General features: G+C 42.0%; 1 protein-coding gene across 4 annotated transcripts in view; it reads right to left on the bottom strand.

Annotated features, from left to right (window-relative positions):
• Positions 1-18027, bottom strand: part of LOC143960307 (uncharacterized) — a 233298-nt gene that overhangs the window by 161062 nt on the left and 54209 nt on the right. For all 4 annotated transcript variants that reach the window (XM_077468748.1, XM_077468746.1, XM_077468749.1 and 1 more), the window contains exon 3: positions 12181-12261. In XM_077468748.1, coding sequence (XP_077324874.1) covers positions 12181-12261 — 81 coding nt within the window. The remainder of the gene's footprint in view (positions 1-12180; positions 12262-18027) is intronic.

Genomic DNA, 18027 nt, shown 5'->3' with positions numbered 1-18027 from the left:
TTGTAATTAGACCTGTAAACATTGTAAATGCTACAATTCATATTGAAATTAGGTGTGCCTCAGTGAACGGCCTCCTGTACTACAAGCGCGCATAGGCTCCTGATTATCCAAGTTTGTGCTCAACATTCTTGAGATAATAGAAGTAATAACCTTTTGTTAAGCATTTCTTTTGGAATACTTCAGAAAAGTCCACGGGGAGATTGAACTATTATAGTTTGGATAATCTCCAGGCTAAATTTTTTGAAGGACTATAGTCAGAACAGGGAAACAAACTGTTCTGACAAGTAGTGAAAAAAAAGCAGCAACGATGACAGGGGCGGGGCCTGTCAACCCAATTCTTGGCCAGAGAGTAGCTACCTCTGGGGTAAAGACAACCGGTAAAAAGGTTGGGGGAATCAAGGTCCATCGGCCATAAAGGATGGGTAATCGAATCACTTCAAAGAGGGTGTCTAACCGTGGGTACATTCGGAGTAGTACGCTAGCAGCCCGCACAGGCCGTGTACAATAATCGGAGATGCGGGACCGGTTATAGTGATGAAGGCGCCGCCTATAACCGCTCTGAAGGTAAAGCGCCGGGTTCTCTGTACGCAGAGCCCGAGAAACCCTACCACGTGACCCCAAAAGGAAGAGAGGATAGATAAATATGGGCCTTGGGTTATGCAAGATTGGGATCGGTGGACTGTAAAGAGGTATTGTAAGAAACTTAATGTATGGGAAGATCTGTACTGTGCTCATCGCACTAAGATGACACGGCCATAGGACTTCAGCTGCCCAGGAGATAACAGAGCAAGGGATTTGGGTATGTCTGAGTTCAGGGGGACATCCTCCATACTTAAGGTATGTACCAACAATGTTCCATTCCTGGTGTTTCTGCAAGAATAAATCCCAGGAAGGTAAGAGTTTTTTATTGCCCCCATACAGGCGGAGAAGGGGCGAATGAAATGGGATGGATCTCGGAAAGAATTTCAAACTTACCAAACAGATGTTATGGGTTTAACAAGAAGTACAGGTTTTGATAGAAAACATGTTAATAGGTGTGATATCTAGAGGTCATCTTTGACCTAATTTTGTGAGTGTGGGGGTGTGGAGTATGCAATATTGATGTGTCCTGTGAAGTTTGTTCACAGCTGCTGACAGCCCATTCAAATGACCCCCCTTCTTTCTGACCAGGTCAGTGAAAATGTAAAGCAAACTGTATTGACATGCAAATGACCTGAGCCAAGACTTGTACTAATGAACTGAAAAGGTGCATTTACTAAATTGTGTTTGTTTTTTCCAGAAAAGACAGGTCTGCGAGATGAATTGGTAACCGCTAGAAGGTTTATTACAAGTTGCCAATTTTTCTCTCTCACCATGGTGAATACATTTTTTTTGGGGGGAATTATTGGTATACCATAAAACAAAAATCCACGTGGTATTAATATGTACTAAGTAATACATATTAATGAGTTGAGCTCAACAATTTTTGGGGTATTTTAAAAAAGTGCACTATTTATGTAATGTGATGTATATTGGTTTCACATGCTAATGTCTTATCACAGGTATATAACCATTTTTTTTCCAGGCGAGAAAAATTGAATGTTTTATTTTATTGGTGTTTTTATCCCTCAGATTCAATAATTGGGTTTCCTGGCTTACAGAACAAAGAATATCACCATCACCATAGACAATTTTTTTATTTTTCCTGGTTTCAGCACCGATATCTAGTGGGGGCTTCTATTTGTTAGCCCAATCAGCTGTGTCTCGGACTACCTGAGTGGGTGTGGTATGTTCTGATCCAACATGTATGAAGCTCTGGTATGAACGAGTTTCTTTGCACCACTGATTAGCCATGTTGATACTTGTAGTTCCATGGATTTAATTAGATGTTATCTCACAAGACTTGTGTTAAAGACTGCTTCACCCCCCCCCTGCTGTCATTGTAATTAGATACACACAGCCAGTGCTTTCTTTGCAAGTGTAGCTCTTTGCCTTAGGCTACAGTATGTTAATGTGCCTAGCTATCTGGGTGTCCCCAAGTGCAGTTCACAACTGTTTCCTTCTGTGTCACCATGCAATCCTATTTTTTTTTTCCTAGAGTTTCCTGTTTGTTTGCTTTGATGTTTCTATTTGTTATCAATTACCTAATGAATATTGGTGTGTTTCAAGGAACACCGGTCGGCTTGTGTACCTACTACTGTTCAATGATCTCAGTGCCTTAGTCCTGGAAGGGATTTTTCTTTGCCTGTTGGCAAGTTGTGTTGGGTAGCAACAGTTCCTCGAGCTGGATATACATTATGCAATTTTTATTCTCCAATTTCCTTGCATGCGATTTACCTGCAGATGTGTAGTTTGCATACTATATGCCAGATTGTATACAAGTTGAAAGTGTATAGGTCTGGCCCCGTATTGTATAGTTTGGGTTCAGTCTGGAGAAAAGTTGTGCTGGAAGTTTGTATGGGGTGCTCTTGGCTGTTCCAATTACCCTCACTTTGGATATATGTGTGGGTATGCTGTATTCTCATCAGTTAATACCTATCTGTGTCCTCCCTGTCCTAGTGTATGGCCTGCGTGCCAAGAAGACCAGTGCCCCAATGTTGCACTATGCCCCTGTCATTCATGGGAGTCCGGTCTAAAGAGTGTGGAAAGTTTGTTTTGTATCAGTGAAGGATAACATGGTCTGATTACCAAATTGATAAAGGAGGGAGAAGGTGTACCTGTTGGCAGGTGGTTTCAATTCGGGTACTCAGAACATTTCCCATACTTAGGATAAAAGAGAGGGTTAAGGGAGACTGCCTTCGGAGTTGGAGGTGGGGCACTGGGTACCTTATAACACTACGGAGCTGGAGATACTCTGGACCACATTGGGAGGTCTTGTACTACATATCAGGGAAGGGGTTAATAAAACCAACTTGCTCTGTCCAGCATCACTTTGCAAGGATAGGCAGGCAGGGGGTAGTATCCAGGTTGCCTATGAGTCGTAATAGATTGGTTAATGACTCCGTTCCAGGATCATGGAAAAAAAATCTAACTTGCACTGTTCGCATCCCTAATGGCAGGGATGGAACGTTGTGCAGATATTGTGGTCAATCTGGGTGCTATCCTATCAGACTCTACTGTGTTACACCCTGGAGTCCATCTTGTTCTGATGGTTTGAGTCTGGACAGCCTCCGATGACTGGTACTGATGAGTGCTGGAGACAAGGGTATTGGTGCTGGTATTGAATGTCCAGTGATGCCCTATATGCTGCTATATGGGTTGAACTGTTCTCAGCATGGTACACTACCTCAGGGAGTCTATTGCACATCTTCCCCTGTTCTGGTAATAGATATAGCAGGGACACAAGGGCGGACCCCTATTACCCCAGAGAAAAGGTTTTATAAAAAAAATCTGACATCCCCTATTGAAACTTCCATTGGGATTCATTGGGATTCGGGAGGAGTTAAAAGTTGGGTGGTTGGGTGGTTTGGGGCAACAGAATTTAGATTTAAATTTAGTGCCAACAGTCTGTGCAGGGCGTAAATAGAAGGGCCCTGATCAAGGGGTTTATGATCTAAGGAGAAGAGGGTGGTACAAAAATAATAGCGGCTGGGAATAGGGAGCTGGCTGAGGTAACATTTTAGGTGGAGGCGGGATAGGCTTCCCGTAATAAAAGTTTTTTTTAGGGATCACCTAGTGGTGCTCAGGGTAGGTGCTGGCTGGACATACGGGGATGGTGGAGTTCCAGAGGTTCTGGAGCGATCTTGATGTTGAGCATGGGAGGAGGTAACAAGAGAGCTGGAAATCAGGATGTCTTAGGAGTGGAGTGGATGATTTGGGTGAGCTCACAATCAAAAGAGGTGAATCTAAATATATCCAAATAAGGTTTCTTAATGGGAAAAGTTTATTAGGGCCACAGCTTTTAGTAAACTCCACCCTGTTGCTGTCCTGATGTGGGTAGCTATTAAGAGACTGATGTAGAGTACTATGCACATTTAAAAGAGGACCCTTGAACTATATATATTTTTTTTCTTTTTTGTTATTTTGGGAAAAGCCTCTAAGACAATTTGAGCAACAAACTGCAGTCGGGTTTGACTAAATTCTAAAAGTTTTTTTGGCAACCATTGTTTTATTCTCTCCTTTTTTTTATATTTTTTGTACCGGACTTGTAAATTTTTTGTGACAGTGATCCGGTTCACCTGTTGATCACTAATATGGGAGAGGAGTCACCTATTTTTATTCTTTTGTTCCTCTTTTTAATTTTTTGCTAAGTTGCTGCGGTAACAGTGGCAATGTATCATTTTTCAGGGCACTTTGTAATAATTTTTCAGGACAGTTATATATTGTTCGGTTGGGTTTTTATGAATGCAGATTCAATGTTCTTTGACATCTGGGTTGAAGTAGCATTAAACCTGTATGTGTTTTTATTCTTTTTGTTTATTTTATTTTCTTGTTCCTACTTTCTTTATTTCATATTCTTATCTTTAATTACTTTAAGTGATGATACCAGTCAATTAGCTGATAATGTTCTTCTATATCTTTAAAAGTAAAATGTATTTGTCTTCTGGAACTCTTGTTTGAATAGCAGAGATGAGCTGTAAATTGGAAGGCTTTACCATTTCTGCCTTACTTAATGTAATTCTACTTCCTGCTTTAACCTGAGCACCGCGAGCAGGTGTGGTGAACCCAGGGACCTGGCAATAACAGGCAGTGTTGACTATCCCTACCATCAAGGGCCATGGATGATACTGGCTGTTGCTTGGACTCTATTCCCTGTGGGGAGCCCACTATACTCGTCCACATTGCACCCCTCATAAGTATTGGGTCTCAATGGCCAACCCGCTGCTCCTGTCTGGCATTCCTCCACTATCTGTACACTGACATTCTACCTTTTTTTGTTGTTGTTTTTTTGCATTCATGCACGACTGTCCGGAGGCTCACCCAACCACCACCAGAAGACATCCTTGAGACAAGTCATCTCTTGAGACAAATGTGCAACAAATAGGACTCTCCTGAACTGCCCTTCACCATGCTGAAAAGTGCTGTCTCGTGGTCCGATACAATTGGAGCAACCGTTACAGGACCAGATATGTCAGGATCCCGCTCTCAATGTTGGAGTTCCGCTCTTCCAAGGCAGAGGGGCGATGAAACATTGCAGTACAGACACTCATGGTTTGGATGGGAAGTCTCAAGGGCACCAGGATTTCTTTTGGCTGTCTCAAGCCTACATGGAGGAGTTGCGGCGTGTTCAAGAAAGACAGAGGAGGCCGTGGTGGTGGTGGGGAAGGATTGGGGCTTCTGGGCTGTTGTGGGTGGGTACAAAATCACTGAAGCAGGGTGTCAGTTCAAGAATGAACTTCAGGGGGAACTGTGGTAGCGATTTTGAAGGATAATATTTATATCAAAGAGCTTAAAAGAAAGCCATTGTGAGGACCAATTAACTTACTATGCCCTGTTTTGGATATATATATATGTGTAACATGTATACTAGAATATTTACTGTTCTTGGTATCTCAAACACACAAACCTGTTGGTCTGCTGTTTGTACAGTATCTAAGTTACCCTATTGTTCACAGAGATGGCCATTTCAGATATAGTGCCTCTTTTAAATGCTAATTTATGTTGTATCAAAGAGGGCTGACGGTTGTAAATCCAGAGATAATTAAACCGGTCTTAAGTCGGAACTGGCAGGGTCAGAGATCAAAGGAAGTTGCTCATAGAGGCATTGGAGGTTTGATGCTTAACTGGGCTTGAAATTATAACCAATCAGAGTGTGAGCCATCCTGAACCAATCAGCATGTAGACTTGAGAATCGGCCAATCAGAGGTTGATGTAAACTCAGAGCCAATGGGTGCGTTCCATCTTCTGATTGGCCCAGAATGCATATAAAATAGGGCTAGAATTAGCTGATCTCTCTCTTGATTTCTAGACCATGGAAGGAGACCGGAAGTCTGTGTAACGTATCTCTCTCTCTCTCTCCCCCTCTCTCTCTCTCCCCCTCTCTCTCTCTCCCCCTCTCTCTCTCTCTCTCTCTCTCTTTCTCCTCTCTCTCTCTCTCTCCTCTCTCTCTCTCTCCTCTCTCTCTCTCTCCTCTCTCTCTGCTTTTTTATTATGTCTCTTCTATTTCTAATTATTTCTTTCTTAGGACTTATCTTGAAATATTGATAAATATATTGAAAGTGTATGTCTGTTGTAACCATATGACCTAAATTATCTTGGCAGCCTAAGCAACTCTGTACTTGTAACATCACTTGAGTTATATGATAAGTTCTAATTATTCTAAAGTTTCTTTTCTGTATAAATAAAGGTAATTGTTTATCTTTTCGCACTGTTATCGTTCATTTTTATTCTTATGTAGACAGAGGTTTAATCACTTATTTCTTGTATCGTTAATCATTTAAGTGAGATATAAAAATAGCCATAACACTGTGTACATGCCAGATCCTCTAAGCCCTTGTACACACGGTTGGATATTCTGACGGAAAATGTCCGATCGGACCATGTTGTCGGATAATCCGACCGTGTGGGGGCTCCATCGGACTGTTTTCTGTCGGAGTATCCGACGGACCAAGTTTTCCAGCTTGGCTATAAAAATTTTTCGACAACATGATCCGATCGGACCTTGTCCGATCATGTGTAGAGAATCCCGATCAGACAAAGTGCCACGCATGCTCAGATCAAATTCCTACACCAAAGCTATTGGCTACTAGCCTGAACGTAGTCCCGTCGTAACGAAATAACGTCACCACGTTCTGAACGATCGTAATTTCCGACAACTTTGTCCGACTGTATGTATGCAACATTTTCGGACAAAATCCGACGGATTTGGTTGTTGGAATGTCCGACCGTGTTTATGGGGGCTAAGAATTGGATAAACTGCCAAGAAATAGAGAAGTCACCAAGCTGTTACCTGGGTGAGTGGGAGAAAGTCCTAAGGGACTGTTGACTGTCAACCATTTGAACTGATGGTTCTATATGAGCATTTATATGCTTAGCTTATTGATTCAGTGTCATGAAACAGGTTCTTTTGGGGAGTTGGAGAAGAATGCATGCAGGTTTATTGTCATGGTATGGTATGGTATGATAATATTTATGCATGGGGTGCAACCATTTCTGGTGTTCAGATGTAGCCCTGGTTCACACTGGTGTGATTTGACATGTCAAATCGCATGTCAAATTGGCGGCAATCTAATCGGCATTTGCGGCGCCGATTTAAAAAAGTAGTTTCTGTACTACTTTTTGCGATTTTGGGGTGCAATTTTCATTGATATCTGTGCAGAAACCTGCACAGATGTCTGTGAAATCGCCGCCAAAATTGGGACTCACATGCAGGAGTGAAATCATGCGAATTCAGCTGAGTGTGAACCTGGGCTAAGGGCTTGTTCACACTTGGTGCATTGAGCTGCATTGATCTGAGTTGATCAACACAAGGACACTGCAAAAATAATCGCTATCCATGCACACTAGTGCTTTGGTGTGTAAAATATAGAAATGCTGCATTTGTATTCAGCACAATGCATGCCAGCACATTACAATTGTTATTGTTAACATTGTTAAATTAAGAGTTAGTTTATTAAAACTTAGAAAAAAAAAACAAGCACTGCAATGGATTGTAATACCACATTGTAGCACGCATGCACAGGTTATGCTCACTATACCACATGCCCGCTGATGTGAATGGACGGTAAATGTGCTGAAAACTGTCCTAAAAAAACATTCTCTTAACTGATAAAGCTCCGTACACACAGGCCAAAGGTTCAATAGAAACCGTCTAAAATTCGACTCGTGTGTAAGGCAGCCGGTCCACAGAAGTAGACGGAATGGCCGGCTTCTGTCGAAGGGGCTTGGCTGAAAAATCATCGCTGTCAGTCAATGGCTAAGAGCGCTGACTGGAGTGTTCTGGCTGGGGGGCGTCCCCCTGTCAGAATACAACAGAACAGCAGGGGGGTCGCTGTACTAACATCAGTACAGTGACTCTGAGCTGTGAGGTTTTTTTTTTTTGTTAAGCCCGTTGTGGTGAATGAAAATGACTAACTAGTACTAGGCTTAAAGTGATTGTAAGGTTTTTTTTTTTTTAAATAACAAACATATCATACTTACCTCCACTGTGAGTAGCCCTGAACCTGGTCTTCTGGGGTCCCCTGGTGGCTCTCGCAGCTTCTCCCCACATCAGATAACGCCCTAGGAGAAGCGCTCTCCCAGGGGTTACCTTGCGGGTGCGCTCTTGAGTCCATTATTCGGCATTCCATAGCCGCCAAATTTATTATTTGGCCCTGACCCCGGCACCCGCCTTATTGGATTTGATTGCTATCAATCTATCCAATCAGGACACGAGACACCGGCCGCAGCTGGTTTGCTCGTTCCTGTCACGCAAATTTTGGGACTCAGATAAGTATAAGTATAAGGGGGGCGCTGCTGCATTAAAAAATATTTTTCACCTTAATGCATAGAACAGCAAGGGTTTACAACCCTTTCAAGGCACAGCTGTACTAATGTAATGCAGTAAAAATGCTCCTGGTAGAGCGTGTGTATTGGCTCTCTTTTCATCAGGAATAGTGTTCACACACATTAATAAACTTTTTACTTTTCCTCTATGAGCCCAGTGGTTTTGGCTGAATTCCATTACATATTTTATATTTGATAAAATATACATATTTTAATACAAAATGGCTATGACACCTCATTTATCATCTGCATTAGGTGATTCAGCTACAAAAATGCACAAAAAACATATTAGTATATTAAAAGATCCATTTAAAATGATCACCCTGTAATTAAAAAAACCAAAAAAAACAACAATAAAGAAAGAAAAAAAAAAACACAAGAATATTTATTAACTTTCTTTATTTCTGTGAAAAAAAACAACCAACAATACAAAATGAAGTTAGAAAACGTTCAGAAAATGTAATGACACAGGTGAATATCTTGGGCTTTGTACACATACAGGGTTGTATACAGATACACTATATTCCCAAAAGTATTGGGGTGCCTGCCTTTGCACGCACATGTACTTTAATGGTATCCCCGTCTTACTCCATAGGGTTCAATATTGAGTTGACCCACTCTGTGCAGCTACAACAGCTTCAGCTCTTCTGGGAAGACTGTCCACAAGGTTTAGGAGTGTGTCTATGGGAATGTTTGACCATTTTTCTAGAAGCGCATTTGTGAGGTCAGGCACTGATGTGGACAAGAAGGCCTGGCCCGCAGTCTCCACCCTAATTCATCCCAAAGGCTCTATTTATCAGGTTGAGGTGAGGACTCTGTGCAGGCCAGTCAAGTTCCTCCATCCCAAACTCACTCAATCATGTCTTTATGGACCTTGCTTTGTGCACTGGTGCGCATTCATGTTGGAACAGGAAGGGTTTATCCCCATACTGTTCACACAAAGTTGTGAGCATGAAATTGTCCAACATGCCTTGGTATGCTGATGTCTCAAGGGTTCCCTTCACTGGAACAAAGGGGCCAAGCCCAACCCCTGAAAAACAACCCCACACCATAATCCCCCCTTCACCAAATGATTTGGACCAGTGCCCAAAGCAAGGTCCATAAAGACATGGACGAATGAGTTTGGTGTGGAGGAACTCGACTGGCCTGACCTTAACCTGATACAACACATTTGGGATAAGTTAGAGCAGAGACTGTGAGCCAGGTCTTCTCATTCCACATCAGTGCCTGACCTCACAAATGCGCTTCCGGAAGAATGGTCAAACATCCCCATAGACACACTCCTAAACCCTGTGGACAGCCTTCCCAGAAGAGTTGAATCTGTTATAGTTGCAAAGGGTGGGCCAACTCAATATTGAACCCTACAGGCAAAGACTGGGGTGGCATTAAAGTTCATGCGCCTGTAAAGGTAGGTTTCCCAATACTTTTGGAAATATAGTGTAGGTTTGAATGGAACTGGTATTTGAGAAGAGGTTGGGGTAGTAACAATTAGAAGGAAGAAGATGATTGGATTTGAAATTTGGAATTTTACCAATTTATGCTGGAAGCAAAATTAAAGCTGAACTCCAGTATGATATAGAAGACACAAACAATGCAGCTCTGTATTGATTAACTACAATAGGACTGCCCACTGCATATATACTGCATACCTGTACGTCGTTTCATGCAATAGGTAGTGTGGGTACACACGTTCCTGTGGCACGGAGGAGGACCCGCAAGAGAGGCAGAACAGGGATCTGCCTATGTAAACAAGGCAGATCCCCGTTCTGACAGGGGACAACGTGCTGATCTGCTGTTTCTAGTGATTAGGAACAACGATCTCTGTGCTGTTTCTGTCAGCACTTCCCCTACACACTAATGCCCTGTATACACAGTCAGATTTTCCAAAGGAAAATGTACGATCAGACCATGTGTGGGCTCCATCTGACTTTTTCTGTCAGATTTTCCAACGCACAAAGTTTGAGAGCAGGATCTAAAATTTTCCGTCAACAAAATCCGATCGCATAAATTCAGATTGTGTGAAGGCAATTCCAACGACGAAGCTATCAGGTACTGGCCCGTTTATAGTCCCGACGTACGTGTTTGATGTCACCCTATTCAGAAAGATCAAATTTTCTGATAACTTTGTGCGACTGTGTGTATGCAACACAAGTTTCGGACAAAATCCGTCAGAAAGAATCTGGCTGATTTTGTCTGACCGTGTGCACAGGGCATAAGAAAACACACTGAGGGAACACATTTAACCCTTTGATCGCCCCTGGTGTTAACCCCTTCCCTGCCAGTGTCATTTATACAGTAATCAGTTCTTTTTTTTTGGCACTGGTCACTGTATTGGTGTCACTAGTCCCCAAAAAGTGTCACTTAGGGTCAGATTTGTCACAGTCCCGCTAAAAAGACCTGATCGCGAAAAAATAAAAAATTAAAAGTCCATAAATCTATCCCGTAGTTCAGGGATATGCAATTAGCCGACCTCCAGCTGTTGCAGAGCTACAAGCCCCATGAGGCATAGCAAGACTCCGACAGCCACAAGCGTGACACCCAGAGGCAGAGCATGATGGGACTTGTAGTTTTGCAACAGCTGGAGGTCCGCTAATTGCATATCCCTGCCGTAGTTTGTAGAAGCTATAACTTTTGCGCAAACCAATATACGCTTATTGGGATTTTTTTTCACCAAAAACATGTATAAGAATACATATTGTCCTAAATTGATGAAGACAAAAAACATTTTTTTTTCTGGATATGTATTATAACAGAAAGTAAAAAATATTGTTTGTTTTTTTCTAAATTGTCAGTCTTTTATTGTTTATAGCGCAAAAAAAAAAAAACGCAGAGGTGATCAAATACCACCAACCGAAAGCTCTATTTGTGGGAAAAAAAGGACATCAATTTTATTTGGGTACAGTGTTGCACGCCCGCACAATCATCAGTTAAAATGGGGTGCCCCCTAAAAAAATGTTTTTAAAAGTCAGCAGCTACAAATACGAAGCCCCCCTCGTTCCCCACTCTGCTCGCGGCGCCGGCATTCTTACTGTGGGCACCCGGCTGTGGCTTCACAGCCGGGCACCCACTGCGCATGCACGAGCGGCGCCGCGCCGTGATACGCTGCAGTCACCTGGGACACGTGACAGGTCCCAGATGACTGTGCGGCGCCGAGGGGAAGTGATGTCACCAGCCCGGGCAATGTAGGAGGCAGACTACGAGGGACCCCCTAACAACAGGCATTTAGAGGTGAGTAAAAAAAAAAATTTGTTGCATTTTTTTTTTTTTTTTTGGTGGCAACACCACTTTAAATTAACATAGTGCCGTATCACAAAAAATGGCCTGGTCATTAAGGGGGTAAATCCTTCCGGGGCTGAAGTGGTTGATACATCACAAGGCTGGGTTTGCACATTTTGGGTGCAGTGTAGTGCTTTTTTTTTTTTTTTTTTTTTACACAATAATGTACAATGCACTAAGGCAGAGGAAATATTTTATAAGACAGAGGAGGGATTTGATGATGGGATTTTTTAATCAATAAGAGGAATTTACAAATTTATGCTGGGAAAAAAATTAAAGATGAACTCAAAGATGATATAGAAGACACAAACAATGCATAAATCCTGTAAATGTTACTGAGTTGGATAATCTCCTGGCTGGATGGACAGAAATACAAATCTCTGGCAGGTAAAACTGTTCTCTTATATTTATTTCATCTGTGTATTTAACCATTTGCCTGGAGGTCCAATTTAAATAACCTCTAAAAAAATGTATGTACGCTGTTTTTTTGTTTTTTTTTACCTTTCCTCTATGATTCTTCCATTGTTCTGCAATATCATTAAACCATCTGGGTGTTTTGACACGGAGTGGTGTTTTTTTGACCTATGTTAGGAAGCACATAATTACAAGTCAGTTTATGCATATTACATTTTTTTTTTATACAAAGGACAGTTGAATATTTTCAACCACTTGATACCTCGAGCCTTAGAGAATATTAACACATAACTAATAATAATAATAATATATGCTGCCACCGTACATTTTAAATACAAAATAATAAACAAGAGCAACTAAATTTCACTCTCTGGTAGTACAATATTAATCCAATCTAAAATACAATTAAAAAACATGCTTTTGACACAAAACACCCAATAACCAAAGTGTTACTGCCAAGGCTACAATGGCAGGCAGGGCTGGACTGGGACAGAAATTTGGCCCTGGACTTCATCCAGACCAGCCCACTTACATTTTGAGTGTCCCATCAGCACTCCCTTACATCAGAGTGTTCCATAAGCACCCCTTACATCAGAGTGTCCCATTACCAGCCCCCATCAGAGTGTCCCATCAGCACCCCCTAACATCAGAGTGTCCCATCAGCACCCCCTAACATCAGTGTCCCATCAGCACCCCCTAACATCAGAGTGTCCCGTCAGCACCCCCTAACATCAGAGTGTCCAGTTAGCACCCCCTAACATCAGAGTGTCCCGTCAGCACCCCCTTACATCAGAGTGTCCCGTCAGCACCCCCTTACATCAGAGTGTCCCATGAGCAGCCCCCTTACATCAGAGTGTCCCATCAGTACCTCCTCACATCAGAGTGTCCCATCACCAGCCCCCTTACATCAGAGTGGCCCACTGAGCCATCGGCCCACCGGGAAACTCCCGGTAGTCCCAATGGCCAGTACATGCCTGATGGCAGGTGGTCTCCCCGCACTTGTCAGCCATGTCCCCTGCGCCTGCTGTGATTTCTGGTCTGATGCCTGACGTAATTATTTGTCACCATACAGGCCTGACTGATGCATTTCGTCACTGCCCGTTGTAGTCTGGGCAGCTTTGAGGGCTGTATAGTGTTGATAGGCATAAGAACCATATGTGCTTTTGAGTGTTTTTAACTTTTAACAAATCAGTTAAAATGGGATTGCGCTATGAGGGCCACTCTTTTTTTCAAGGCCTGCTCTACAGGCCCCTGGAAAAAAAATGCAAATTGTTTACCTGCAGAAATCTGTACTTTTTCAAAAAAAATTATTGTATTTATTTTTTAAAGGTGAACTTTATCTTTAAAGCAAAATCCACGTTTAATGTTGTGCACCCTCAATTCTAGTTTAATACATTTCAAACATACATACCTTTTTTTCTGTGTCAACATGGTCATGGGATCCTTTTTCATCCTCTGCAAGATTTGTTGTGGGTTGCAAAACGTGAGCACCACATTCTGCACATTCCACTCCTCTGAGCCTAGATTGTACGATGACAGACTCCATGGCATGTGTCCCTCACAACCTGGGTTCACAAGAAGCATCATTTAACCCATAAAAACTGTCAGATAGAACCAGGCCCGGACTGGGACAAAAAACAGGCCCAGGCAATTTAGACTGAGCAGCCAATTTTCCAGCAACCGCCTGTTCGCGAGGGCGGTTGATGACGGAATAATCACAGAGTCAGTCCTCCGCACTGTAATGTGGTATTGTGATATAAAGGGGACAGCACTGTAAAGGAAACTGTAATGATTACAGTCCCCTTTTACAGTGCAGTTCCCTTTTCATCATAGTGCCCCTACCAATCACAGCGCCCCATCACAGTGCCCCTACCAATCACAGCGCCCCATCACAGTGTCCCTTGCAGTCATGCCCCCCTCTCTGCCTCCCGTGTGCAGTCCTACCTTTGGCAGGGCAGAGGCAGGATTCAGCCTGTGTGTCCTCTACAGGCTCTCCCACCCCTCCAATGATGTCATCCTATCAGCAAAGTAGGGAGCGGGAGGAGCTGTAGATCTGGATCCTAGTAACAAAGGGTAATTAACCACTTTTTGATGTGAAAATACTTCCGCGCTCTGTGCAGATCTCCAGCTCCTCCCGCCCCCTACTCTGCTAATAGGATGATATTGCTGGAAGGGTGGGAGAGCCAGTAGAGGACACACAGGCATGGCCGCATAGGATCCCCCTCTCTCAAGCACTCTGTATATCAGATCTATGTAAGTAGATTACTCTCTCAAATAATGATGGGGTTGGCTTTAAATGCTGTGTTTCTCCTATTTTTATTTTTTTCCCTCTTTCTGGGTTTTTATTCTTTGTGTTCTTTCATTTTTTTCCTTTATTTATTATTATTTTTATTTCTTCTTTTTTTCCTTTTCTTTTTATTATTATTTATATTTCTTTTTTATTATTTTTATTTTATTTTTATATTTATTAATATTTTTATTTTTTCACACTTTTATTTTTTTTCTTACTTTTTTTTAAAGTTAATTTTCCAACATTTTTCTCAGTTTCACCTTATCCTCTTAATTTGTCTATTTTTCCCACTCATTTCTTCCTTTTTTACTATTCTCATTTCTCTATATTTATTCTTTTTTATTTTTCCCTTATTTTCCTCTCCTTTGTCTCTTTTTTTTCTCTCTTTTTCTTTATATATCCCCCCTTTTTTTCTATCCGTTCTTCTTCCCACCTTCCCCTCTTCTTCCCCCTTTCTTATCTCCTTTTTGACGCCATTTATCTTTATCTATTTACACTTTCCTCCTTTGTCCTCCATTACTCCCCGGACTGCCTTCTCATTTACCTGTTTTCCTTCCTTGTGTCTCCTTTCCTTGTATACACTCTGAATTGGCTTGACTTCTCACGTTTATGTCCATTCAAAGTGAAGAAGAAAGTAATCTGCCTGGCATCATCCGGTTTCATTTCATCATTGGCACCAGCCCTGGCAGCATCCCGTTGCCTAGTGATCGTCCGCTGCAGCACGCGTGCGCATTCAGCGATCGCTGTTTTAATTGGATCCGACTTGGTGCCTAGCAACCACGGATCCCTGTTTAGTGTACAGATCTCCGGCTCCTCCAGCCCCTGTTCTGCTGATAGATGACATCGTCGGCAGGGGAGGAGAGCCTGGAGAGGAGACACAGGCACAGCCTCACAGCGGGAGGTGAGCAGGGACCGCGGCCTGTGTTAACCCTCTCCAGGCCGCGGTCACCGCTTACCTCCCGCTGTGCAGCCCGGCCATCATCAGGCATCAGATCATGGCCCCGAGGTTGAGCCTAGCGGCCCCGGCCCACCGGGCAAATGCCCGGTATGCTCTATGTCCAGTCCGGGCCTGGATAGAACATTGATGGCATCACTGAAGCATGAAGAGGGTGACTAGTGCTTTTTAAAATGTATTTTATTTAAGTAGGTGAGGTGTGTATGATTAAGGGAGCTTAAAGCGGTATTAAACCCAAAACCAAAAATTAATTATATATTCCAGCTTACCAATCATTAGATGTGGTGGCTGCATTTGTTTTCTTTTTTAAATGTTTTTTCCCTCTGATTTCCCCTGGTGATATGGCCAGTAACACACTTGATGTATTAGTGTGCCTCCATTCTGGATGAATAAGAACAGGAGCACTTTTGAACAGCAGAATTTTCAGTTTTGGGAGGAAAGTGTTAGACGTATTAACAGATTTAAATATACTATACAAATTGACACTAAAATACAGCTAATACTTTATAGTAGATTACAGCTTGTTTTTCCTTTTGGGATAAAGGTTTTATATAAATAAATAAAAGCTGACCATTGTAAGCACCCCTGTCAGAGGTAAAATGGTTTGTCTCATCCCTGTAACTGTTATATCTTCAGGAGAGCTTATTATTTTCAAAAATATCAGACCTACTGGCTGGATCACCACATGACAATGGAAGAAAGAAAGAAAGCCTAAAAAAGAAAACAAATGCAGCCATCACATCTAAGACTTGGAAAGCTGCAATATAATACATTTAAATTAAAATAGGTGCGCTATACCTTTATAGCCAGTATAGCCAGTGAAAGCAGTATTGCAAATATCAAAAATATGTAAAAACAATATAATAAAATATATAATATAAAATCAGTGAAAAATAACTTATAGTGCAAGACCCAAATGGAACATGTGAGAAATTCTCGAGCAAAACCAATAACACTTATAATTGTAGCTTGCCTGCAGTATCAGAAGACACTATGCAACATTGTTGCAGTGAGACTGTTTCTCTCTAGTGCCAGCTAAGACTCTGTGTCATCACATCCTGTCAGCAGAGTGATTACCACCAGGGAGCAAAACATAAAAGGCAATTGTAGTTCCAGGACTCAAGTTTGACATTCAGATTGAACTGCATGGAACTGCAAGAGCTAGCATGCTCTGGAGAAGAGGAACTAAAGACTCCATCTTGCTTTGCTGAGTGATTTTCGAACAGCACGAGGCTGAGGAAGAGATCAGGGAGAGGTACTGCCTCCTAGGTGATTTCACCATGCGATTTAGGCCCCTGCCACTAGTCAGGACATCCAGCCTGAGAGAGGGGGATCCCAGGTGCACGTCCAGGCGCACCTGCACCAGCGGGGAAGCATTCTAGTGTAGGGTGACCAGTCGGGTCACCAGAAGAGCTTGCTTGTTTCAGGACGTTTGTTTGGGCCTTGACTTCAGGATTGGGTGAGGGGGCTTTTGCATATTTGCAGGAAACGGGGGTATTTTCAAATGAGACAACAAAGAAAAACAACATATAGAGGGGTCCAAAAAACAAAATTAAAAAACAAAACCCATACATATTAACAAGATGAAAAATTATATATTTTTAAATAAAGTAAAATAAAATCAGCTCATCCCCCCACAGCTATTAACTTTTGTATCAATTGACCCTTCCTTTTTAGATTGTAAGCTCTAACGAGCAGGGCCCTCTGATTCCTTTTGTACCAAATTGTAATGTAACTGTAATGAAAAAGGGGAAAAACTGCGCTACGGAATATAAATGGTATTAGACGGAAGCTGCAATTCAAATGTACACCAAAAATACACCAAACAGAAATAGAAAAAAGAAACAACTGCGCTAACCATAAATGCCCAAGGTGAGTAGGGTATGTATATGTACCAGACCCACAATATGGGTCTTAGTACCTTAATGTCTCTAAGGCCACCTCCAAACTATAGTGCATACCGATGTATATACAAATAAATGCAATTAAATACAAAAACAGAACATGAATGTGTGTCAATAATGTGAATTCCCCAAACACAATATGAATATATAAGACTCTGTGCATATACCCCCAAAAGGTCAAAAAAAATTAGTATGGAAAACAATATGTTTGAAATTATTTTACATAGAATAAACTATTAAAAAATATTCACAGACACTCTATATAATGTCCATATAATCATATACCAAAAGTTAATGATAAATGTCCATATGGTAAATGAACACCGGTGAAGAAAAACTTCAAAAAGCTGAATTAAGAGTGCACAAATTAAGAATCTTCTCCAAAAATGTAATGTGCTTTTCCCATCACCGAATGAGTGAATTGGCTCCTTACCAGATCCAAGCGACCCCCCGTTACAGAGGGTCACCACAGGCGAAAACAGTCAAAGGATATCCAGATAGTAGTTCCACCTCAGGCGATCCCGAATCTTTCACGCAATAGGGTTATGGCTGTTAATCCACATATCACTCCCAACTCAACGTGGTATCACATAGGGAAAAACATAGGCTCCAGATAGTGTAAAACCAATGACTTTAATTGACAAAAACGAACGTGTACACTTACATAAAAGACTTTAAAAGCAGGTTCAAAACAAAAGCGTGCACCGGCCGGATACACGCCAACGCAGAGACCAACCCGTCCTTCCTGGTCCAAAAAGAACGAACACGACTAGGGGTGACGTCGA

Source organism: Lithobates pipiens, unplaced genomic scaffold, assembly GCF_037356315.1.
Source record: "Lithobates pipiens isolate NorthernLeopardFrog02 unplaced genomic scaffold, aLitPip1_a1.2 Scaffold_8, whole genome shotgun sequence".
NCBI lineage: Eukaryota > Metazoa > Chordata > Amphibia > Anura > Ranidae > Lithobates > Lithobates pipiens.
Note: the sequence above shows the minus strand (reverse complement) of the source record. Positions and strands in the feature narration are given on the sequence as shown.